General features: G+C 52.3%; 9 protein-coding genes across 9 annotated transcripts in view; 4 read left to right on the plus strand and 5 right to left on the minus strand.

Moving 5' to 3' along the window:
- The window catches only part of K460DRAFT_391128 (uncharacterized protein), a gene marked incomplete at its 3' end in the record, with an annotated part of 2,571 nt that extends 1,902 nt beyond the window's left edge, over positions 1-669 (plus strand). Inside the window, exons 3-4 of the mRNA XM_040935816.1 lie at positions 56-345; positions 517-669. Of these exons, the coding sequence (XP_040793248.1) occupies positions 56-345; positions 517-669 (443 nt within the window). The remainder of the gene's footprint in view (positions 1-55; positions 346-516) is intronic.
- A 3,957-nt stretch (positions 670-4,626) lies between these two features.
- On the minus strand, positions 4,627-5,412 carry K460DRAFT_400731 (uncharacterized protein; the record flags this gene model as incomplete). Its single annotated transcript, XM_040936355.1, has 1 exon — positions 4,627-5,412. The coding sequence occupies one exon, from the start codon at positions 5,410-5,412 to the stop codon at positions 4,627-4,629; it is 786 nt and encodes a 261-aa protein (XP_040793249.1).
- Positions 5,413-5,839: 427 nt separating this feature from the next.
- K460DRAFT_327801 (acetoin dehydrogenase-like protein) lies at positions 5,840-7,141 on the minus strand. The gene is made up of 3 exons (XM_040930683.1): positions 6,713-7,141; positions 6,362-6,657; positions 5,840-6,314 (listed from the first exon to the last, which is right to left on the minus strand). Exons 1-3 carry the CDS (start codon positions 6,871-6,873, stop codon positions 5,872-5,874), a joined length of 900 nt encoding a protein of 299 aa, XP_040793250.1. The 5' UTR covers positions 6,874-7,141; the 3' UTR covers positions 5,840-5,871.
- A 320-nt stretch (positions 7,142-7,461) lies between these two features.
- K460DRAFT_372865 (uncharacterized protein) lies at positions 7,462-8,850 on the plus strand (the record flags this gene model as incomplete). The annotated part of the gene is made up of 4 exons (XM_040934540.1): positions 7,462-7,552; positions 7,604-7,710; positions 7,757-8,663; positions 8,714-8,850. The coding sequence occupies 4 exons, from the start codon at positions 7,462-7,464 to the stop codon at positions 8,848-8,850; spliced, it is 1,242 nt and encodes a 413-aa protein (XP_040793251.1).
- A 199-nt stretch (positions 8,851-9,049) lies between these two features.
- On the plus strand, positions 9,050-11,793 carry K460DRAFT_20003 (uncharacterized protein). Its single transcript, XM_040927182.1, has 2 exons — positions 9,050-10,615; positions 10,665-11,793. The coding sequence occupies exons 1-2, from the start codon at positions 9,182-9,184 to the stop codon at positions 11,526-11,528; spliced, it is 2,298 nt and encodes a 765-aa protein (XP_040793252.1). The 5' UTR covers positions 9,050-9,181; the 3' UTR covers positions 11,529-11,793.
- An 803-nt stretch (positions 11,794-12,596) lies between these two features.
- Positions 12,597-15,973, plus strand: K460DRAFT_273827 (SNF2 family helicase/ATPase-like protein; the record flags this gene model as incomplete). Its single annotated transcript, XM_040927912.1, has 3 exons — positions 12,597-13,071; positions 13,119-15,465; positions 15,514-15,973. 3 exons carry the CDS (start codon positions 12,597-12,599, stop codon positions 15,971-15,973), a joined length of 3,282 nt encoding a protein of 1,093 aa, XP_040793253.1.
- Positions 15,974-17,219: 1,246 nt separating this feature from the next.
- On the minus strand, positions 17,220-18,925 carry K460DRAFT_400736 (MFS general substrate transporter; the record flags this gene model as incomplete). The annotated part of the gene is made up of 4 exons (XM_040936356.1): positions 17,220-18,073; positions 18,123-18,268; positions 18,322-18,698; positions 18,767-18,925. The coding sequence occupies 4 exons, from the start codon at positions 18,923-18,925 to the stop codon at positions 17,220-17,222; spliced, it is 1,536 nt and encodes a 511-aa protein (XP_040793254.1).
- A 1,981-nt stretch (positions 18,926-20,906) lies between these two features.
- On the minus strand, positions 20,907-23,454 carry K460DRAFT_361455 (endonuclease/exonuclease/phosphatase family protein-like protein). The gene is made up of 3 exons (XM_040932459.1): positions 22,196-23,454; positions 21,541-22,016; positions 20,907-21,332 (listed from the first exon to the last, which is right to left on the minus strand). Exons 1-3 carry the CDS (start codon positions 23,241-23,243, stop codon positions 21,009-21,011), a joined length of 1,848 nt encoding a protein of 615 aa, XP_040793255.1. The 5' UTR covers positions 23,244-23,454; the 3' UTR covers positions 20,907-21,008.
- A 37-nt stretch (positions 23,455-23,491) lies between these two features.
- K460DRAFT_20052 (uncharacterized protein) lies at positions 23,492-24,250 on the minus strand. Its single transcript, XM_040927186.1, has one exon. The coding sequence runs from the start codon at positions 24,112-24,114 to the stop codon at positions 23,689-23,691; it is 426 nt and encodes a 141-aa protein (XP_040793256.1). The 5' UTR covers positions 24,115-24,250; the 3' UTR covers positions 23,492-23,688.
- Positions 24,251-24,268: the final 18 nt, after the last annotated feature.

Consider the following 24,268-nt stretch of genomic DNA (forward strand, 5'->3'; position numbering starts at 1 on the left):
GGTGCGGCGGCTTGTGTTGAGGTTACGGTGACTGCTGGTGGGACTGATGTTGAAGTTACGGTTGAGGTAACTGCCGGTGCGGCGGCTTGTGTTGAGGTTATTGTTGAGGTAACAGCTGGTGGTACTGAGGTTGAAGTAACAGTTGAAGTAACTGCTGGTGCGGCGGCTTGTGTTGAGGTTACGGTGACTGCTGGTGGGACTGATGTTGAAGTTACGGTTGAAGTAACTGCTGGCGCGGCGGCTTGTGTTGATGTTACGGTAGACGTAACCGCTGGCGCGGCGGCTTGTGTTGAAGTTACAGTTGCAGTAACTCCGGCCGCGGTTGAGGTTACGGTTGCGGTAGAGGTAATTGTTGTCGTAACTCCAGCCTGTCGTCGATCGAATCTGTTGTAATTCTTGGCTGTTGACGTCGTTCCAACTGTTGCTGAGTTCGTGACGGTGTCCTGTCCATGTCTTAATATAGCACCAGACGAAGCGCGGGGGTTTCTCACATATACAATACTTGTGTACGACAAGGTTTTGTTTATGGTACTTGAGACTGTGTTCGTTATGGTATCGGTGAATGTACCTGATACCGTCATAAAGACCGTATTCGTCAAAGTTCTAGTAGAGGCAGCCGCGGTGGTAGTGATCGTGTTGCCAAAGTTGGCCGGATCCTACACATATTAGCGCATCGCAAATGTTATGTGAACGCCTGTGTGCTTTGATCAAACATAAGAAATTGAAAGAAGAGACAAAAGAAAATGTTCATAGTGCATAGTCCGGTAAGCATCTACGTCTGTCAGCATCTCAAAAGAACATGGGGAGGAGCGCATAGTGACTCGGCTTGCTGTGATGTTGGCAATGGTGGACAACGGTGGCGGCGCTCTAGCTGCAGATAATAGGAAGAGATGGTAATGCGGTATACAATTGAAGGTATAGCTATAGGGAGAGGGGGACCTACGGCGCCCAGAAACTTCGCTCCAGACGCGTCCATGCGCGTCGTATAGCATAGCGCATTCTTCGGCAGCGCATGACTACATCGAGATAATCCCCGTCTGGCTAGAGCCGCATAGCCGAGTGTTTTGTGAAGCGGGCGCTTGGCATGGATGGAATGGAATGCATCTTGGCAGCACCAAAGGGAGATGCTGAAAGTATACATGTATATGTGTGCTGTCTATCCCTCCGCCGGCTCATATCTTTCGAAATGCCGTAAGTCTCAATGATAATAGCGTTCGTAAAAGTGGGAACGTTTCACCATAGGGCCGAAAGTGCAGAAAACTTCGAAGTCGAAATACGATACGCCAACAGATTTGGATTGAGTGCTTCATGGCTGTCCAGGCGTCAGAATATGGGAAAGACATTGTGCAATCGAGACTATAGTCAAGCGTCGTGATGAGTAAATCTGAGAGGCTTGTTGTTGTTCCAATGGCTATATGCACGGTCCTATGATTACGTCATCACGGCTAACGGCGCGACTATGTCGCCGAAACGTCTGCCATCTTCATCAATTCATTCACACATCATGCACTTCGGTTGCTGTTTACGCAGACGAGTTTTAACGGACAAAGTTCCAATGAGAGCTCCCGAGACTGCTACAGCGACCCAAGGCAGGAACTGGGGTTTGCATCAAGGGAAGATTAGTGTGTATGAGGCTCCCGTGCTTCCAGCGGAATAGAAGTATCACTCTGGTATCTCATTCTCTATCCGAACTATGAAAAGCTAGTACCCAGCATTCACCATGCTAGCCGTTACTAGTCGGTATATTCCCTTCCTCGCTCACTCATTCTCGCGACGGCCTTCGTTGTTTTGGCCGGGGCCTCTCCTATGTAGCGCTTGCTCGGCTTCTGTCACCTTGAAATGTACTAGCAAGGTATTGGCTCTTACGATATCTACAGTAACCTTGTAAAACGTGTAGGGCTCGTTAACGTCAAACCCGCTGGCAGCTCCGACACTAACTGAATGTTGACTTTCGGTCGGAGGCTGCGGTCTAGAAAGAGAGACACCATCAAGCTGAATCCCAACAACAGTCGCACCTTCAAAACCATACTCGATTCCATTGTCCGCGGGTCGTGAATGAGGAAAATTTCTGAAGTCGGCATGGGAAGGTTGGCAATTGCGCGGGGAGTAATACAGTGTCATGATGAAGACCTTTTTGATAATGAGAGACTAAGTAGGTAAGATTAGATTTTGTCGACGACAACGAGCAGTTTTACAAACGCAAAGTTCAATTGAGCGCAACCAACACGAGAAAAGGCCACGTGTGGCGCCATGATGGCTCTTCAAATTTGCAAACTACTTCAAGCGCAGCACGACCTAGTCATCAATTGTATCATTTTATGTCCATTCATCAGAGCCATCAACTATAAAATGATGTTTAAACGAATTTACCGACGACTTACGCGACCTCAGCACCTAGCAAACATCTAAGATGTTTAGTAGAAGAGATTGAGCGTACATACTGTGACGAAAAGAGCAACCTTCGTATGCAGATATGCATAGATAAGTGACACCGGCTTCTGCTGGCTTCTATGTTACCTAAATACCCCCAAACCACTCAGCTTTCTCTAGGGACATTAACTGTAGCGCCCAGCACCCTTTGCCCAATTCAATCTTAGTTCTGCTTCCCTGACCTTCTTCTCACACTCCTCAAGCTTCTTCTTCGCCTCATCGTACTTTTCTTTTGCCTTTTCCAATTCCTTCTGCCCTTCGACGTGCGCTCGTGTCGCATCTTCACTAAAAGTAGCGACACGATTAACACCTTTCTAAATAGAGAATACGAATACTACCAATGACATACTAAGTGTCTTATAAAAGGTCAATTACTTACTACCCATATATTAGCAAACATATTGGAATAGTATTTCTGGTAGGACTTTCGCACCACGGTATTTGGTGTATCTGCTCCGTACCCGTACCCGAAATATGAAGAATCAAGCAATCCGCCGTAGCCGCTAAATCCGCCGTAATTCGGGTAATCCCATGACGGGTAGGCATTGTAGAAGCGTCCTAGACCTTTGCGGTGGCCCATGATTGCCCCCCTATCGTACATTGTGGATGTTCGTTATGTGTCTGCGTGACGATTCACCGGGGTTTACAAGGACTTCGGTCTTGATTGGCTACCGTGAAGCGGAAATTGCAAATCAAATAGTAATGATGAGCGACTCTTTAGATAGGAGGAGAGAGGGAAGAGCATCCGAAATTTTATATTGATGATTGAGAGCCGTCTAGGGTTCACGATTGTTCCACGTGGTATCAAAAGCAGGTTTTCCGCCTGTGTAGGGAAATGTGCTGGCGTGAAGTACAGCGTTGCTTTCGACCAACTAAGTCCGTGTGTTTGAGCCAACGAGATCAGCGATGCCATGAAGCATTTCATCTGACTGACGATGCATTGGTTTTTGAATAGCCTTGCAACCGCGATGGTGTCGGAAGTTTTTCCTTCTTCGCATAAGCTTCCGTGCGCAAGTCACGTACCACCTCCTAGCCGACTGCTAGCAAACACAGTTGCCGATCACTTCAAAGTTCGAACGACGACTAACATCGAACGAAAGTGCCGAATTCTTTCGAAAGGTCTCATACGCAGACTCGAGACCTCTTTTTGGATGAGATGCAGAGTAAATTTCGCCCATCACAGTCCAGAACAGCCACATGCTAACCAGAAGGCTTGAGAAAGTAATGAAACTTTCATGAACGTTGTGTCTGCGAAACATCAAGCGGGTATCTTTATCACCCAAAGTGACGGATATTAATACTAACACGCGCTCACTCTCACTTGGCAGCAACGAGCCACGGAAAATGTGCCATTTGATCATTTTGAGGCTTCACTATGCTTAGGGATGTAGGTAGTTGGCCCGTATTGGATGCCTCGAACTAACTGCCTCCCGCCCGGTTAACCAGACCACTAGCGGGATATGCGATGTCACTTCTCGTTCCACGCACAGTTCCCGCATTGCCCTAGATTTCATCACAACATACATAGCCTCCATTTTTGCTCTCTCATCTCAGTTCCCTTCACCCCAACCTCGCCACAATGTTACGAATGTTCCTTCTCAAAGTAGAGCTGTTATCATAACTGTGAACTGCTCAAGGTAACGAAGCTGACTTATATCGAAAGTACTGCCGACAAAACACTATCGTTCGTATCTGCAGCCTTCAGCTTGCCCTGCCACCCCTCACGCGCCTCTTGCCACTGTGCCCTAGTATCTCTCATGTGTTCCGCCATCGTGTGCATATCATCTATCAGAGACATAGCCATGAACTCCCATTCGTAGGACTGCCGTGCAGTAATGTACGATACATTCTGGTCTTTTACGGTGATGATGCCCGTGAAGTGTTTTCGAGATGAAGCATGGAGACATACTGGAGTTTTTATATGACGACATGGTGGTGAAAACCCGGAAATGAGAAGGGATATCTTTTCCCGCCGGGAAGTGAAGATGTAGATTTTTAAATTCTTTGTCGGCATGGAAGATTAAAGGTGAAAGGTACCTTGAAGCCAGCAATTTAGAAAACGAATAGTCAATTTAAGTTCCAACAAACGATCCACAAAAACCTATATCAAGGCTCAACTATCACAGTACGCCGATGACACATCTTCAAACTACACTACTTCTCTATAGCTACTTCTGGAGTCCACCTGTTTGTCAGTTAAAAAGCTCGCATAATTTGCATCTCCCGCCTCAGTGCTTTCAGCTCAGTGTCAATCCTCACCATAATTTCATGGATATCCGCAAACACTTCGTATAACATAGGAGAGTCCACCGGGTTGAAAAGGGTCCGCGTGGCTGCATTGGCAGATTGTCCGCTAGAATTCACGTCGGCGTTTGGCCTTGTGTTGGCGTATTTGTAGCCACCCGAAAGATTGCGGAACATGGATCCATCGTCGAGAAAATGGCCCAGCGGTGAATATGAGGACGAACGTAAGTGGCGCTGTGATGGGCCTACGCTAGCGAGGTACTTGTTGCCGAAGGATTCATCACGATAAAATCTGCCTGGACGAGGTAGACTCGGTATTGCGCCCGTCAGCCTCGGTTGCTGCCTTTGTTCGATCACATAAGTCTGAGTTTGAGGCGGCAGCATGATGTACTGTGGCTGCAACGCAGCAGACTGCTGGGTTATAACATCAGGGAAGTTCTGGTGTTGATGCTTATCGAAGTTGTCGGCCTGGATAGTGGGGATCTGCTCAGGCTGTGGTGCAGTGAACTCTGGTTTCAAGTCTTCACCGTTTTCTTCCAATTCAAGAAACACCGTGTCGCTGGAGCGCCGTCCCCGATACTGAACAAAATCTTCGAACTCTTGTATGGGGTTCTGGCTGTAACCGCGGGCATTTTCATAATCGGAGGCAGATTCAGTTTCGCTCGAGACTGACGGGGCCGGGGGATTAGTCTTCTGGGCCTTTTTCCCTTGGCCGCTTTTGTCTTTGCGGGGGTTCATGATATCGACACGTGAAGAGGTTTTGCCAAGATGTTGAGAATGATGTTCGTCGTTGTCTGATGATATGTATGACTTTGTGCTCGAACAGGTGGTATTTATACCGCTTGTTCTTGGCTAAAGAAGTGTCCCTATTATGTCGATTGTGAAGACATGACAGCGGCGAACTTTTAGTGACAGCAGAGTGCGAGCGTTGTGAGAACTAACCCGTTGGTATTTCCAGCGCAGTTGGGCTCCTTGTTTAGTTTGGTACATTTCCGCGCGAACGCTGCTGAAGTAAGCGACACCAGAGAAGGCAATGAAATCTGGCTGCTGTTGGTAGTTGTAAGACATGCTGAAAATGTGCTAAAATCATTGAATCTTGCACAGTGGTTCTTCGTCAGCAGGCGCGAAGCTAGTTTCTGGGTGCAAGACGGTAGGCGTTTAACGACCGGGAATGAAACCTCTCACAATTCATCTTCACTATGTAAAAACAATACCCCCGTCGATCACGATTGTCTGTCCTGTCATGTAATCGCTATCCTTACTCGCCAAAAAGCTTACTGTACTACTGACATCCTCGGGAACACTAGTCCTCCCCAACGCAATCAAATCCTCGCTATACTTCTTAATCGTGTCGCCCTTCTTTACACCTTTCAGCTCACCTAGCCCCTCGTCAATCTGATCCCACATCGCAGTTCCTACGATGCCCGGCGCGTAAGCGTTAACTGTAATTTTGTGTGTTGCCATCTCCATAGCAAAGGCTTGCGTCAGGCCTCGGACGGCGAACTTGGAAGCGCTATAGTGCGAAAGAAGAGGAAAGGGCTTGAAGGCTACGATTGAGGCTGCGCCGAGGATCTTGCCGCCGCCCCCTTGGGAGATCATTTGTTTTGCTGCAGTTGAATAGCAGTTGTAAAGGCCGAAAACTGCAAGTCGGTTAGCTAGTGCTATGACTGCGGAGAGGGAGGTTCACCATTCACTTCAAACATGCGCTTCAAATCTTGCTCGGTCAAATCTAGGAGTGCTTTGACTTGGGAGATACCAGCGTTCGCGATCATTGTGTTCAATGGCCCGAGTTCAGACACTGATGCCTGGACCAGACCTTGTACCTCATTCAGGTTTGACACATCGGCTGTGTATGCGAACGCTTTGCGACCTAGGCCTTCGATCTCCTTCACGACTTCATCACAACCACTTTTGTTGGCTTCGACGTCGTTGATGCAGATGTCGTAGCCATCGTTGGCTAGTCGCAGAGCAATGGCTTTGCCGCTGTAAGATTCTAGGTTAGGTCTTGTCGATTGTGTGTTTGTTAGTTGACGCTCACATTCCACGTGATGAACCAGTCACAATCGCAGTTCGATTTTCTTCCAAGGGCGGTATCGCGTAACTACGTGTCCATCGTGGTGCTTGGGTCGAGACACGCGAGAGGGTTGCAAGCCTTGGCGATGCCTGCCATAGTGCTCTTCCTGGAAGACGCAATGCCATAGTGTTGAATATTCAGACTAGACAGAAAACTTGTGCCGATTGGATCTTCTGGATTCCTGGTGAAGAAGATATTAAAGACAGGAATGATGCATCTTACGGAGAGGGGCTTGAAGTGGCACCAGTCCATATGTACTTTACACCACCATTCCACTGCTGTGCCCCGGGAAGCTTATTCAAGCAATCCGGGTATACGGAGTATGCCTTGACCCCTCTCGTAGCTCCACATCAGCCGCGCATCTCGAAGCTGTGGTCGGGTCTACTGGGCCCGAAGATGGCGTCCATGGCGGTTCTCGGTTGATGATGTACCTGCATGCTCGGGCAACCTATCTGCGCAACGCGTGTTTGTCCATCATTCAAAGCACCATGATCATAATCTCTTATTCGGATAGCAGTACAGGAACCAGAGATGCGGACATGGTGGAGTGATCCATGGGTCCATGCAGTAGAGGGTGCAGCGGCTAGCCCGCTTTCATGCTAGCCACTTTCGCGACCCTTGGGCATCGTTGTCCCGTCATGCCGAATACGCGTCGCGAGATCAGGAACAGCAGTTCAGTGTCCGTATCCTACATGACAGACAGCAATTGGACCATGTCGCGACAAAGCGTAGCGCCGCAGCGCAATTTGTCGCTGACCGAAGAATTGGAGAAATTGGAGCAGTCCATCACCTTGACACTGCAAGGTTAACAAACCAACCCTTCGACTACCCCCACCACGCAACTGACAAGAGCAGAAATCGACCACAACTTCAGTCGCGCCCACCGGATCGTAACGACGGGAATATTGCCCATTGTCGAACAGTATGGGAAACACTCCGAAGCTGTTTGGGAAGGCTCTAAGGTTTGCATTTTGTAGAAACCCAAAGAATGTATGTTGACTCTGGCAGTTCTGGAAGCAGTTCTTTGAAGCCAGCGCAAATGTCTCCCTCTCCGGATACGAAGCGCCCGACCAGGATGAGTCTGCCGTCCAGGAAGACTCTCAACAATCGCACATGTACGAAGACGAGACAGTAGAGGAAGATACTGTGACGGGCGCTACAGCAACACCTCCTAGACCGACTTCTGCGCAGGACGACGTCGAGTCCACCATAAGTTTCGACTCGCCGTCGCTCGGACACAGCACACCACGCGGACCGCCCTCGGGAAAGAAAGACAAGGTGGAAGAGGGATCGGACGAGGACGAGGACGAAATCGAGCCACAGTTCGCCGGCCTGTCTTCTCCATATGAGACACTCAAGGAGGAGTTCCGAACGGATATTGGAGGGAGGAAGACACCAAGGCTAGATCCAGTGACGCCCGGAAAGTCACAGGCACTGCCAGATATGACTGGCTTCGACTCGTCGCCTTTCGTACAGCCTACAGCCTCAAAGAGGCCCTACATCAACCAAGACCCACTGCTACATCGTGTCTTGGACAAGACGTTCCGAGTACAAGCCACACCAATCATCAGTCCGAGGAAATACAAGCCAACTGGTGCGTTTACTCCGAGAGCTACCCAACGGGATGCCGCGACCCCTCGTGGAGCCACTTCGACCCTACCAAGATGGGCAGAAGACTCGTCACCTCCGTCATCACCCGCGCCACAGCTTCGTGCTGATATCTTCTCGCCTATGAAGACGCCACGAACACCTGGCGTTAGCGTGCAGACACCTGCGAAGGGCAAGACGCCGATGACCTTGCACAGGACGGGAACTGTATTTGATGATAGCGATGACGAGGAGTATGAGATCGACTTGAGTCCTCCGAAGACAATCCAGTTTCACATTCCGCAGAGCAAGCTGCTGCAGACGCCTGGTGAGTGGACATGACTGCACAATTGTAACATTCGCTAATCACTGTTGCAGCCCGCGAAGCCAGTAGGCGCATCGTCGACGATCTACTGTTGACTGCAGGCGGCGACATCACGGACACGACTGAAGGTATGGACGAAGACAGCCCGAGTGTGGTCAGGCATGGGGTTGATCTTGACGACAGCTTCTAAAGGAGGCAGTCACGATCTTGGTTTCGAGGAGCTGCGGCTTCTTTCGAGTGTCGTTTATAGAGCATGATACCCACCGCAGATGCATGTACAAAGTCAGACAAAAGACCGATAGAATCGTTTCTACGACACTGCGGCCATCGAGTTCTGGATGCATGTGAAAATGGGCTCGCGTGCTGATCCACTAATTTGGGCGCGACCAGGCGCAACGGACGCTAGTGAGCGGCAGATCCTTGCAACGTGCGCCATCGTCATTCCGAGATCATCCTGGCACCCTTCTGGGGGTAGGACACATCTCCATTGATCGCTATTCATTCACTTTGAGATAGTCACGATGCCGAAAGCGAAGAGACCGGCGACGTCGGGCTATGCTCGAATAGCCCAGGCCGAAGAAGACGAAGACTCCAGCAGCGAGTTCGACGACGAGCAACACCAAAACTCCCTTTCCAACCCACAATATGCGCCCATCCAGCCCCAACGCAACTCGGGCATGCGCATGCCCGGCGGCTCTAGCTCGAACTCGCCGAGGACTCGAAATACATCCTCAACACGGCGGCCGCGGGCCAACTCGGGGGTCGACATCAAAGCTATAAACGCGAGATTCGAGCGATGGGCAGATGAGATCGCGCAGAAGTTCAAGATGATGAAGCAGAAAGACGCTCCAGAGGATGAGCAGCTAGAGATACACCATTCTGTCTTTCAGGCGCCCGACGGGATGCGACCGGCAACTGCAGAGTCGCTGACGTTCGACTTCGACGGCTCATCTGATCGCATGACGAAACTGCAATTCGACGATACAGTGGAGAGTGTCAGGACGGCAATCGAGATGGACGTACACCCCAAGCTGATCACCCAAGGCAGTTCAGGCAGCTACTTCGCGCGCAACACACAGGGCAAAGTCGTGGGCGTCTTCAAACCCAAGGACGAGGAGCCCTACGCGTCGCGGAACCCCAAATGGACAAAGTGGATACACCGCAACCTGTTCCCCTTCTTCTTTGGTCGCGCCTGTCTCATCCCCAACCTGAGCTACGTGTCCGAAGCCGCCGCCTACGTTCTTGATAGTCAGTTACGCACAAACCTCGTACCCTACACCGACGTGGTCGCCCTCTCCTCGAAATCCTTCCACTATGACTTTTGGGATAGAAGGGCATTCTACAGGAAGAAGAAGCCGTTTCCCGAGAAACAGGGCAGTTTTCAGGTCTTCTTGAAGGGCTTCAAGGATGCGAACATCTTCCTGAAAGAGAACCCGTGGCCGGACCAGCACAACTCAGGCTCCAAGACAGAGGGGGCATCGCGGAAGAAGAAACGGAGATGGGCCGAAGACTGCAGACCGAGTGGGCCACAATCAGACAACGACGAGGACGATGATCGGCCGGGCACTGCGGATCAGCAACAGCAACGGAGAGGGTTTTGGACCCACGCCCTGCAGCAGTCTTTCAGGGAACAACTCGAGAAGCTGGTTATCCTAGACTACATCATGCGAAATACAGACAGAGGCCTAGACAACTGGATGATCAAGATTGATCAGAAAACACAGGAAGCCACCATCGTCGCAGAGCCACCAAAGACGAATGGCGACGTGGGAGACGAACTAGAGCCAAACAGTTATACCAGGCAGTCCATGGAGGAGATGGACCCATACGGGCGCCGAGAGCCGATGACTGCGAACAGTCGGTCTAGCACGCCAATGCAGCATGCACCCACGCCTGTGGTCACCATCGGTGCTATCGACAACAGCTTGTCCTGGCCATGGAAACATCCCGATGCGGTAAGTGCATATCTCTACATATGCCAATACCTAAACTGACAGTATCTAGTGGCGAAGCTACCCCTTCGGTTGGCTCTTCCTCCCTGTCTCGCTCATCGGCCAACCCTTCTCCGAAGCCACACGTCGCCACTTCCTCCCCCTCCTCACCTCCAAACAATGGTGGTCTGACACCCAGCTTGCCCTGCGAAAATGCTTTAGCCAAGACGCCGACTTTAAAGAGCGCATGTACGCGAAACAAATCGCAGTCATGAAAGGACAGGCGTGGAACGTGGTGGAGACACTGAAGACGCCAGATCATGGACCGTTGGAGCTCACAAGGAGAGCACGAGTTTGTGTCTGGGACGATATCGTGGAGATACCAATTGCGGTGCCGCTGAGAGCGCCTTCAGCGGAGATGCGGAGGAAGCAGCAACCTGTGAGGCAGAAGCGGCTCGAGGAGGAGACTGAGGAGATGGACATCACGGCTGTGTCGACGCCGCCGCAAAAGCCGCAGCCTGACTTGCTCATGAACTCCCCGCCTCTAGACTCAGCGCGCGAAAACCGGTTCAATCTCTCACGCGACTCGTCCTCGCTGGACATTCGCCGCTCGGACCCTATAGCTGGACCCACGTCGCCAGCAACTGTAAGCGATGTAAACTGGAGTTCTCGCAACATTGCAGAGGCTACCAATGGTCGACCCGGGCATCGCTCGCGTATGAGCTATGATGCACCTCGCCATAACCATCATCACGGCAAAAAACAGCAGCGCAGATTCTCCTTGACCAATAGGAGAGATCTCGACGAGTATGGGTTCGATGATGAGGGCGATCTAGGCTACGCGGCGAACGAAGATATGGAGGGCAACCGCAAGAAAGTTATTGTTGAGCGGTTGGAAATGGTCAAGGGGAGGAACCCAGTGTTTACTTGGTGTTAACATGTCTTACTCTATGAGCGGCTAGCCCTGTATGGATATATTGTTATTGGGGCCTCTTACAAGTGTAGGGGAACTTGCATAGCGGGCGTTCTTTTTTCATGCATGACGCTATTAGATAGTTGAGTTGCATATGCGGCGCATTTCATTTGTGTACACGTACCTATATTGGTAGCGAAGAGCCCTCTAGACATGTTCAACCGCGTCACAAATCTGCCCACGGGCACAACATATACTCATACCCCGATTGGGACACTACACCCCAATACAGTGTGTTGTACTACTTCTTCACCTCACCCCTTGCATCTTCTGTGCACTCTGTCATCACCTCGGATGATCGAAGAATTACCGGAACCGGTGTGGTCAGATGACGCTCTCGAATCTGTTCGCACTAGCCACACAAGCCACATCAGAATCGATGACTTCTCACGGCAAGCATGAAAGGCAACAGCGCAACCACCACTCCTGCGCGGTGCGTTCTATTTCTCTCGCATCTAACATTCGAATACCGATCCTCTGATGCTCGCTGCAGAGAGGCCGCTACGTCGCGAAGTCCGACGCCTGCCTTCACTTACCCGGCCTCCAGACAGGTACTAAACTTCTGCTGAACCACTCCCCACCGCCTGATCTAAGAGAAGGAGCACATACGAGTCGAAATTGTCGCGCCAAGGTGACTTCAATTCTCTATACGAAGATCTATCGACCATTAAAAAGCGAAGACATCGCGGCCTGTTTGTGGCGACCGCCCGTACCTCTTCTTGGCACCAGGTATCAGATGCGCTGCGCTGGCCAGCGTCAAGGTGCCAAAGAAAGAGTTGAAACTGTCGCCAACCCTCTCACTTGAGTCCTGAGGCCGCTCTCTCACCTGTAGTTAGCTGAGTGTTTACATCTGTACAATATGGACCCAGCGTTATTACTTGACCCTCGAAGGGCTCGTAGGACAGGTATCTCTCCCTCTTTTCCTTCTCTCCACTCTTATAAACCCGAACTCCGTCTATTCAGCTCCGGATACCTTCAGATCAGTTGTCAATGATGTCTACTATCCTGGACGACTCAATACACGGCATGGAAATGATAGACAGTCCAGCTGTATACCACCCAAACACCAATGACGTGGTGCACTGCGATCTGTTATCGGACTCCACTTTCACTGTCCTCCAATCTGAGCTGACCGCTGATCTCCCAGGTGACGCTGCGACACATCACAATAACAATGCAGCACCTGTACCTCGAATATCGCCATACGACCCGCGTGCACTACTTAACCCAAGAGCACCCAACCCGAAGCGCCCCGCTTCGTCGGGTACGGACATCGACCGCGGACGCACTGACCCTACCATCGCCGGCCAGGTATCGCTTGTCGAACGACTGCACAACGTTCAAGAACGCACTGCGTCGCCGGCAAAGCGTGTCAAGACCGCCAACGACGAACGTACCAGCAAGGCCAACCATTCGAACTTCAGCGGCGGAAGCGCCCTTGACCTGAAGAAACCGAACGGACAGCCGCCTCTACTAGCACAAGGACCCTCCATCGATTTAACCATGAGTAAGTTGATCACATTACGCCATCTGAACAGTATTGACTCTTGCTAGGCGACGATGAGGACGACATCCAAGTCGTTGCTGACAACGGCAACGATGACATATGCATTGGCAAGGTGAAACAGACGTACATCCAAGCGCACTTAGTTCCTAACCCCGATCCGAAGAAATACTCTGGAAACAACGGTGGGCAGAGTCGGATCAAAGTCTCTTTTCGCAGGAGTGGTGGCCAAAGCAATATCGCTATTATGGTGACCGACGGAACGGGGAGGGAGTTCGGCAAGATCGACATCAAGACAGCACAGGGCCTAGCTCCTCTTATCGACAGCGCAAAAGCCAGTGGATTGAAGTGGATGGCATGGACCGAGCCTCGACGGAAGCAACCAAACGAAGGAGCGCCGGGTACCGCGTTCTCTGGCCTCATCGGAATGACTCTACAGTTGTACTGTCCACGGAAACACGCGAACGACATCGGCAAATATCTCAAGAACAAGAACCTGCTCCTTGAACAACCACTATTCGAGCTCCACCGACACGACTACTTCAATCCTCAGACTAGCCAAAGCTCCTACAAGACTCAGATAACGCAGCCCAATTTCCAGCCGACGATGTTCAACCAGCATGCTGCCGGTGCACCGACTAACAGTTACGTACTGCGAAGCGTTGACGAGATTCGTGCTGATGTTGAAGACGTATTCAATACCGTCGTCAGCAGTGCTGAAGAAGTCCCAACCCGGGAACCCTCATCTCATATCAAAACCGAGCTGTATCCTCATCAGAAGCAAGCTCTATATTTCATGGTGGACAAAGAGCAAGACCATACTGGTGCAGAGCACGATGACCGCAAAGACTCTCTCTGGAAACCGCACTATCGGGATAATGGCCGCAAGTCCTACATCCATGTCATCACTGGGGAAGAGAGGCAAACGAAGCCAAAGCACAGCCTTGGTGGTATACTAGCGGATGAGATGGGCTTAGGAAAGACCCTTAGCATTCTGTCGTTAATCTGCGACGACGCCTCCATCGCTGCTGCGCGGGAGTTTCAACAGAAAAGGCCGCCGCCACTATCCCAAGGCACTGCATTGATACAGCCTGTAATCAACAGCCGAGCTACGCTTCTCGTTTGCCCTCTCAGTACTATGACCAACTGGAAAGAGCAGATCAAGGAGCATTTCCCAGTCGGCAAGAGCGCATTGCGTTGGACACGGTATCACGGTACTGAACGCTTCGAGATGTCGGCCAAGGATCTCGCAAATTACGACATTGTTGTCACCACGTACCACATCATTGCGAAAGACCTGTTGGATCGAAGGCGACCGCTTCCGCTCATCAACTGGTTTCGTATCGTGCTCGATGAGGCACACACCATTCGAAACCCAACCAACCAGTCAAAAGCAGTCTGCTCCATGCAGGGGCAGCGAAAGTGGGCTGTTACTGGAACCCCTGTGCAGAACCGCCTGGAAGATCTTGGCGCGCTGTTTAACTTTATTCGTTTGAGCCCATTCGATTCAAACCACGGGTTCAACCAGTTCATCCTCCACCCTTTCAAAAATGCTGACCCCGAAGTGGTACCCAAGCTGCAACTCCTAGTCAGCACTGTCACGATCCGCCGTACTAAAGAGATCATCAAGCACGAAGTCCCTGCCAAGAATGACTACCTGGTGAGACTGCAATTCTCGAGAGGGGAGCAGCAGCTCCACGATTGGTTCGAGCAAGACACCCAGCGCAAGGTCAATGCCGTCACACAAGGTGAAAAGATGGGCGGGCACTCATACGCTCGTATCCTGACCGCTATCCTGAACCTTCGCCTCATATGCGCGCACGGCCGCGATCTCCTCAGCGATGATGCATTGAAAACAACCGACGGCATGAGCTACGACAACCCTATGGAAATTGGAGAAGAAGACGAGCAGGTTCCGACACTCTCCCGCCAGCAAGCTTACGAGATGCTTGACCTTCTCGAGACTACTGACGCTGCAGACTGCATCTATTGCCCAGGCAAAAAGTCCATGCTCGACGCCGATTCCGATTCCGACGACGAAGACGAGGATAATGGCAATGCGGGCGACATCCTCGGCTACATGACGACCTGCTACCATCTCGTCTGCCCTAAACATATCAAGAAGCTCAAGGCTAAGTGGAAAGAGAACTTGCTCCCCGATGGCTCCGTACAGTGCCACGTCTGCGAAGATCGAAATAGACCTCAAGGCTTTGAGCTGCGGAGGAGGGATTTTGCGAACTTTTTAGAAGAGAGGGATCGCATCAGGAAAGACCCGAAGCTCGCGAAGAAGGTGGGGAGCTACATGGGGCCGCATACAAAGACGCAGGCTCTGCTCAACGACCTGAAGGAGCATCAGGATTGGAGTGATGCCCACCCGAATGAGCGGCCAATCAAGAGGTAAGTTACTCGACAAGTTTAGATATTTGCATCTGTTAACGGTTATAGTATTGTCTTCTCCTCGTGGACAACGCATCTCGACCTAATCGAGATTGCGCTCAAAAACCATGCCCACGCATACGTTCGCCTCGACGGCCGCATGACCCGCGACGCGCGCGACAAGTCCATGCACGCCCTCCGCCATGACGATTCTATCCGCGTAATGCTCGTCTCCATTGGCGCTGGCGGCCTGGGTCTCAATCTTACCACCGCCAACAAAGTCTTCATGATGGAACCACAGTTCAACCCTGCCGCCGAGGCGCAGGCGGTAGATCGCGTGCATCGATTAGGACAGGACAGGGAAGTAGTCATCAAGCGATTCATCATGGAGGGTAGCTTTGAAGAGAAGATGCTAGAGCTACAGAAGAAGAAGAAGGCGCTTGCGGATCTGACGATGGCGCGGGAGCGGAAGACGAAAGAGCAGGCTACTAAGCAGCGGTTGGAGGAGCTGAGGAGTCTGTTCCGCTAAGAGCAGGGCGTGGCGACTACGGCCAAGGCTCGTACATGTGGAGAGCAAGATAGAGAGTGCGGAGCAGGATGGGTTTCTTTTTTGGAGGGGGGTGGGAAAAGCATGCCGCTTTATTCTTCTTGGATGGGCGTGCAGCACGAGATTTGCTATGGAATCAGGAGTGTGACTTTTGGCACGATCTAGCTTTGGTTGGGGTTGGGCCACATTTTCCCCACTTTTCATCCTCTTTACTCCATGCTTCTTGGATGACGGGGTCACGGCGTTGGGGTGCAGATTTTCCATCCTTACAGCCAGCTAGCCAGCTGCTCCATGGGATAGGCAGGCTCCTTTCTTGCTTTTTCCATCCTTGTACACAGATCAGCATATCTATCAGCTGTCACATCAGAATCACTAAAGACGAGCTGGGCTCCTACGATAATTTTTCTTTGTGATGAATACCTCGAATTAAGAAGCTAGTACTGAGGCGAAGCCGCACTTTACTTCTCGGAGAATAATAGACGGTGCTAGTTGACGTGGAGCTTAGCATCATTTGGGGTATAATCTGGGGTTATGCGGGGAGTCGAGCGGGCCGCTCTTTCTATCCATGGCCAGTGCCAGCATGAATCGCGTTGTGATGTAGAGCGTGTCTTCCTCTTTCATCTGCACCTCCTCACCATCGGCAGCTCAACAGCAGCTTCTAACCCATCACATGTGCCCGTATTATTCAACCAACCTCAAAGCTGAGCCATTGCGATGATCTACATGGACAATCTAACTCGAACGAGAGTCACGCCAGTTTCGGCTCAGCGGATGTCGTGCGGCTAATGAGTGGGCAGCTGCAGCCTCCCGTTTGCCGTTATTCCCGAGGTCACCAGTGCCACCAACCAACCATTTAACGTCCAAGTGACAGACAGGCAGGCAAATCAGACTTGAGTGAGCAATAATAATGGACACGCCACCAGGAAATGCATGAAATGTAAGTATAAGACGTTTTCCCTTCTAAGCATGACCACATCAAGCAATGTCAAAGACAAGTTGGATCAAGGTATGAAGATATTTCTATTTTTTCCCAGGCCGCGTCTATACGATTGACTGGCCGACCTCTATCCAAATCCATTAACATTTACGATTTAGTTGGAGGGAGGTACAGGTCTTTCGGTGACGCAAAGCCTGGGGGGTACCCATAATCCTAGAAAGGGAAACAGGGCGACGGGTAATCGAAATGCAGATCTTCCCTTCGCCCGCTACACAAAGTACTACCACCCGCTTAGGTGGTGTAGTAGAAGTCTGGTCGTACATCGCCGAGTTCGACAATCTCATCCTCTGTCTTGCCGTGGAGCCAGTGATCGCGCTTGCCCGCCTTCCTCAGCTTATTCTCGCGCTTGAGCGCAAAATGCATGAAGACGGAGCCACCGAATAGGAACAAGAACATGTAAGCGAGAACGATGCCGTGGCCAGTGTAGTAGCGTGGCTTCTCCTTGGCAATGTAGATGTTGGACGAGACAACACCGTTCAAGTTACCCCAGCCGACGACGACACCGACCATGACACCTCGCTTCAACGATCCTTCGACATTGTTCGACGCCCAAGTCAGCGTGTTGGAGACGGTGGGGTAGATGCCTACGGCGCCTAGGAAGGTACCGGCGTACTGGACGTGCACGTTGGACGTGGCGAGCAACATGGCGAAACCAATGCATCCAGTCAAGGACACAACCATGTTGCAGTATCCACGCCACTTGGTCTTGTCGGCGACCCATCCCGTAATGACCGTCATCGTGGCGGCAACGGCGTAAGGCGGAACAGACAAGAGCTGGGCCTTGGTACCCTTGTAACCCATACCGAGAAGGATGGTCGGCAGGAAGAGAGAGAAGCAGTAGAGGGGGCACAGGCAGCCCATGTAGATGACGGCGTAGCCCCAAGTCTTCCAATCCCTGAGCGCAGCCATAACGTGCGCGCGGTCAATGCCTCCAACCTTGGCACGGGCCTGTCCGTCCAGCTTCAGACGGCGCTGAGCTCGCAGCTTCTCATCAGCGTTGAGGAAGCGGGCTGTGTCAGGGAAGTCGAACACCATCCACCAACAGAAGACGCCGACACCTACGGTCATGATGCCCTCAATGATGACTGCAGTCGTTAGCACATGGCAGGAATAGAGAAGCCGGGGAGCACGAACAGATCCAACGCCATCCCTCGTAGCCGCCAACACCGTCCATTTGGGTGATTGCAGCAGCTAAAAGACCTCCAAAGGAACCGGCAAGAGCGGCAGCAGAGAAGAAGAGAGCGGCACGGAAACCAAGTTCCTGGCGCTTATACCAGCAACTATGAAAGTCAGCATTGCGTTCTGTAACCAGCAATGTCGGCAGAATACTCACGAAAGGTAGTAGTTGACACCCGGGAACAGACCAGCCTCAGCCATGCCGAGGAACCAGCGGCATGCAAGCAAACCGGCATTGTTTTTGACAAGACCCATGAGCGTCATGATGATACCCCAGGCCAGGATGATGAGGGTGAAGAAGACGCGGGGCGACCATTTCTTGATGGCAATGTTGGTGAGTGGCTCGAAACCAGCGTAGGAGATGAAAAAGATGGTCAAGGCATTCGAGTAGTCACGAGATGACATTTTCAGGTCCTTCTCCATGTGCGCAACACGAGCATTTCCGATATTGGTGCGGTCCAAGAAAGAGAGCAGGTACAGAAGCGACAACCATGGAATTAACCACATGTCCATCTTCCGGACGAGGGCTTTGTCCTAATGCGGAAGTTAATATGTGCCAAAGGAAGAGATGGCGATTGAAGAGAAGAAAAAGAGCAACGTACCAGCCTCTCACGCTCCGCGGGACTCTTGCCCGCGTCTGGGTCGGGAAGATCATCGTAGTCGGCGGGGGTGGAGATTTGAGAGCTCTCTACATCACTGTTGGCAGCGATGATGGCCTTCTCACTATGGTCCATATTGGAGTGGGGTTGGACGGCGGCCATTGCGCTGACTGGAGTACAGGAGTCTGAGGGAACACACTCAAGGGGGGGGCGGCCCAGGGTCTCTATATGTACACTGGGTCCTCGCATACGCTCGAAACGAGATGGGCTTGCTAGGTTGATCCGACTAGGATAAGTAGTGTGATGCGGAACCCCATGGGGGCGGTTGGATGGGACAAGAGAGTGGATCCTGCTTGGCCCGTCTACAGGTGCGTCCGGGCGTGGCGGAAGTGAAATGGCGCCAAAAGGGACAAGAGAGACGAGATTGCTACGACGCGCCTCAACGGGCGTATTGGCCGCCGTACGACGTTGCCTCTTCGTTTGTCAAATCTGTCGCACTGTCGCAGCCCGCACACGCCGCCCTAGGCTTTGCAGTCTTTGTGCTACCCATCAGCCTGACCGATGACCAGAACAACGAATTCCAGACAAAGGGGGCATATCTTCGATTGTGGTTTCAGCCTCCCATGACCCCGTCAGCCAGCAAGGAAGGACATGGGCGGCGCGTCCGATACCCACAATCTCGTTGATTTCTGGGTGTTTTTGGGTAAAGAAGCCGCTTCGTATCGGGCCAAGGCCATGTTTTGGGACGCGGTGCATTCGAGAAGGGCCGGGACGGCGTAGATGGAAGATCTGGGCACCGGTCGATGCGTCCACTGGAGAAGGGCGAAAAGCGCCACCCAAGCCCTTGGCGGTACGCCTCTTCAGATGGAGAGATGGATGAGGATGCAGTTGGGCAAGGAGCGTCTTCAGCCGGCAGAACAGAGACGGGACGCAGGCGTGCCAGTGTCCTTTGTTTCAATAGTAAGCCGCCAAATTGCACGACGCATCGACAGGACAGTAGCTGATTTGATTGTCGTTCCGATGGCCAAACGAAACAACCGACGATAGAAAGACACAACCCCAACAACGATACATACAGCGACTCTGCTACTGCTGCTGCTGCTGCCCCGCGTTATAGGCCCGCTGCGGAGAGCTTGGCCCCCCGCTAGCAGTGGGTCGCACTTGCCCACTAGAGCCTCCCCCGCCCTTCTCCAGACTGACTTGACGTCCGCCGTCTTCCACACCCGGCGTCGCTTTTGGTCGTCTGAAAGCAACCACCTCCACTATGAGATGCTTTTTCTTTGTACCAGGGGGGGTGTCCCAAGACAATCGCCAAGCCAGTATGCAAGCCTTCGCTGACGGACGCCCAGTTTTCTGGCTGTCGGGTAAAAGGAATATTGCCTCGCTGCTACTGGCTGCCTGCCCATCGGGGGTCCCATAGCGCGCTGATGGCCAACGGAACAATGGATGGAAACCCCATCCGCGCTGCCCCTCCGATTGCGACTGGGATAAAGTCACTTTTCCCTTCCGTTCCTTGGTGCGCGGTTGCGTGTGACGGCAGACAAACCTGGACTACGGTATTCGTGCGCGCAAGCAGTTCGGGTGTCGCCATCCCGCCTGGCGAATAACCCACACGTGGCCCTTCAATCTTGGTTGGCGACCGTTGTCGCTTCGTCGCTCAATCGCCGTTTTCGCTTGGTCATTGTTGCGTTGCGCCGAAACGACCCCAGACAGTACTCCACACCCAAGCCTTCACCCAACAGTTTTTCTCTTCTTCCGCTGCTCACTAGGTTGAGCCGATCCCGTCCATGTGCCAGTCGCGTGGCCCTGCGAGATTTGCCTCCGTGAGCGCCGTTGAACAGGAGCCTCTCACCAAGACTTCGTTACGCGACGCCTGCATGGTCATCTAGGTGCGTCGTCTATTGCGGCGTTGAGAGCAGCCATGTCGAATTAGTGGCCCAATGGCAGGGCTGCCCCGGCCTTTCAATACTGTCAGCACGCATACACAGTATCGCTTTCGTGCGTTGCCTATTTCTCAAACTAAGTTCCAGGCCCCGGGCGCAACGACGCCGCAATATGCATTGAATTTGCTAATTTGAAAGAAACTCAAAATAAGCAAGCCCCTTACAGTCAACTCCATCTTCCGAACTGCAAGGTAATTTTGAGGTGAGACGGCATGATAGTCATTATTACTTCTTCATGTACTTTGATCTATTCTCTACACCTGCACTAATGCGCGTGCAATGATTACACGCAGGACACCAGTCTAGGCGCACACATCTAGTCTGGCCACGGACGGGTCGTGGTCGCTCACCTGGGACGCCAACTCTGGCCACGTGTTAAGGTGTATGTGCTCGTACTTTGCCTCCCCTGACTTTGCAACCGAGTCTGACACGAACATGTGGTCCAGCTGCTGCGCATTCATATCGAACAAGTAGGTGTAGCGCTCCAGCTTGTCAATCTTAGCCACGGCATCCAGGTCCTTGAGCCCGGAAATCTGCGCGTATTGCTCCAGCGGCTCGACAAACGCAAATTCGTTGAAGTCGCCTGCTGTGATGATGCGAGCGTCCTTGTCCTTTGCCAAAATGTTCTGTTTTGGTTGGACGCCTTGTCAGCCTCGTTTCGTTCGTTGTGTTTTAGTCCAGCTCATCGTGCGAGCGTGGCATCTTTTTGTGCCCACGTTCTCGTCGTACCGTCTCGGGCTGCACGCTGCAGCCACCCTTCTTCGCACAAGACGCTTGCCGCTAAAAAGGCTGCCAACGATTTACCAAGAACCAGTATCAAGAAAAATTACGTACCTTTATGAAGTTTGCTGTGATTTGCGCCTGGGCAAGTCGGTCGGCTACTCCTCCGTTCACCGGCGGCCGCGCATCGCCGTGTAGACTGCTACTTCCCCCCTTGGAGCCAAAGTGCACGTTTACCGTGAAGAACGTGTCTGCCTTGCTGGCACTGCTCTTCTTGCTAATCACCTCCCACTGCGCAGCCAGCGGCTTGCGGCTCGCTGTCCATGCCTTGTTCGCAGGATCAATACGGCCAGGGTTGTACTTGAGCGTTGGTCCATTAAGCACTTCGTTTGCGTCGAGCGAGCCTCCTGGGTTGGGCTTGTAAAGCCGAATCAGCTCGGGCTTGTAGAGGTAGGCAACGCGAATGTTTCCGCCTGGTTGGCCGCCGTCCTGATCGTCGACGGGCACAATGTCGGTGAAAGTGTAGGCTGGTCCTCCAGCACTTTTGATGGCGGCCGTCAGGGTAGTCAGCGTGAGGTTGGCGGACACGACTAGACATGTGGTTAGTTTTCATGGTGAGACTCGGCTGTATACCTAGACTGACGGTGTGCGTCGTGATACTGCTCTCGACTTGGTAGGACAGCAGTGCGCTTTGAAGGGGCGTACGACATATTCACGGAGGAGATGGAGGGGCAAGATGTCGTGGAAGGCTTCTGGAAATATCACTTACTTGCGTCGTTTGTAGGGCCGTTATCATCCTGCACTTCCTGCACGAAGATGATATCCGGGCTCCTCAGGTACTTTATAATATGCTCGGCCACAGCACCGTGGTGCGAAGAGTTGGGCGCGAGATTTTCGACATTGTAGGCTCCAATTGTAATGCCACTACACCTGCCCTTCGACTCCAGCTTCGTCGGCTTGGGGAGCTCCTGCTTTTGCGAGTCGGTGATCTTGATGGCAGTGGTGGGCAGAATACGATAGAAACCAAACGCATAGCTGACGATACCAGTGATCTCCTCGACGGAATCACCCATGCGAGTGCTGGTAGGGTTCTTGGTCCCGTCAAGTGGCGTGCCAATGATGATGGCCTCTGGATTCGCATCTTTGTCCGTAATAGTCAGTCCATCACGGTCGTTGCGCCCGCTGACCTTCCAGTTGCCCGCGACCCACGTATCGCCGAACCGATTGGCTTTTGTGAGCGCAGTCGGCTTCTGCACCGTGACCAGCTCTCCGGACAAGCTCTCCCAAAAGTCCAGGCCATACGTCTTCGGTTGCAGCTCGGGGTTCGCTACGCTGATCAGCGAGACATTGTTCGGCACGGCGAAGACATCTCCGCCATCGAGGCTGCTGTACTGCTCCGTGGGCGGATCGCGTGTGTCCTTGCCGATAACGAGGGGCTGCACTTTGGTTCCGCTGCTGACTTTCTTCTCCAAGACAGGACGCGACAGCTGGGTCAGGTACAGGTAGTCTTTGTTGTTCCTGTATTCCGCGACCTGCCCCCGCACTACAATCGAGTCGCCAACGGTCAAGTTGGCGCCGAATGCGCGGCCGAAGACGTAGAGCGACTCGGAGGTGCGCTCATCGCGGTCGGGGTAGATGGAGCGGAGCCACAGCCCATCGGGGCCCTTTGCCGTAATGATACCGCTGACATTGGAAACGGCCTGGTCCTTCAGTGGAGAGAGGAATTTGGGCCCGTTGATTTCAGCGATAGTAGTCGCAGACGACGAGACAGCGAGGGAAGCAGCGAGAGCGAGGAAGCGCGTAAAAAAAGCCGCCATATTGCTTTGCAACTGCGGGAACGAAACGGCGGAGTCTCGGGAGCTTAGACTAGCAAGAAAGCTCTAGCTGATCCAAAATAGAGCACATCTCCCAGCTCTTATACCTCCTCCTAGTATCTACGTCAAGATCGCACAGCATCATTCCAAGCCAGATCCCCCCCGGCCGCACTTATCCTGTTCCTAACACTCCGCCCATCAGCCCTCAACTAGCTCATTGCCTATCAAAGCAGGAGACTACCTTGTTCACAGCCTGGAGCGAGGCAGCGCGGAGGACGCACCTTGGCAATATAAATTCCCCATCCCCATATCCCAACGCGTGTATCTACGCGTGTCGTGTGGTTGGCTCATGGCCTCGCTATCGCGCCAAGGCCCTTTGCTCCTTTGGGAAGGTGAGCGGCCTCATTGGTGCGCAAGGCGAGATTGGGCGGCGACGTCCGCTGTTTGCTCAATTACTTCTACGTTGTGTTCCTATCAATGATATCGCTGGGAAGATGCACGTGTGCTCTGCGGGAGATGCGAGGGCGGCGAAGAGGGTGGATTGACGAATCGGAAGCGCGCACGTGGGGTTAGGGATGGTGAGATGGGAGTGGCTTTCCAATGCTTGACTCGAAGGTATGGCAAGGGAATGTTGACGTGACGTAGCTAGGAGATCAAAATGTAGTAAAATAGGCGTATGGTCGCGAAGACTGGTCTGACCAGCTGAAGCTGACTTTGTCCCGCAGTAACGATTCACGATACCGAATGAACAAACTACCTTTTGGCAAAAGTTGAAGCCGTGGCGCAGCCGATTACTAGCTAACGATGACAACCTGCCATACTTGCAAAAAAGCATAGCAAGTAATAGCTCGCCGCACGTCCTACGACACAACATCACCGACCAGTCAACCTCTTCTCTCTATCTTCTTCCACTCCCAGGATGCGCCATACTTGCCTGCCTGGACTTGTACGCTGAGTCGCGTCTCAACATCTTCTCTTCCTCTGTCAATGCATCCCAATCTCCTTCCGCCATTTCCCGATCTTCATCT

Source organism: Cucurbitaria berberidis (genome assembly GCF_010015615.1).
Source record: "Cucurbitaria berberidis CBS 394.84 unplaced genomic scaffold K460scaffold_1, whole genome shotgun sequence".
NCBI classification, from domain to species: domain Eukaryota; kingdom Fungi; phylum Ascomycota; class Dothideomycetes; order Pleosporales; family Cucurbitariaceae; genus Cucurbitaria; species Cucurbitaria berberidis.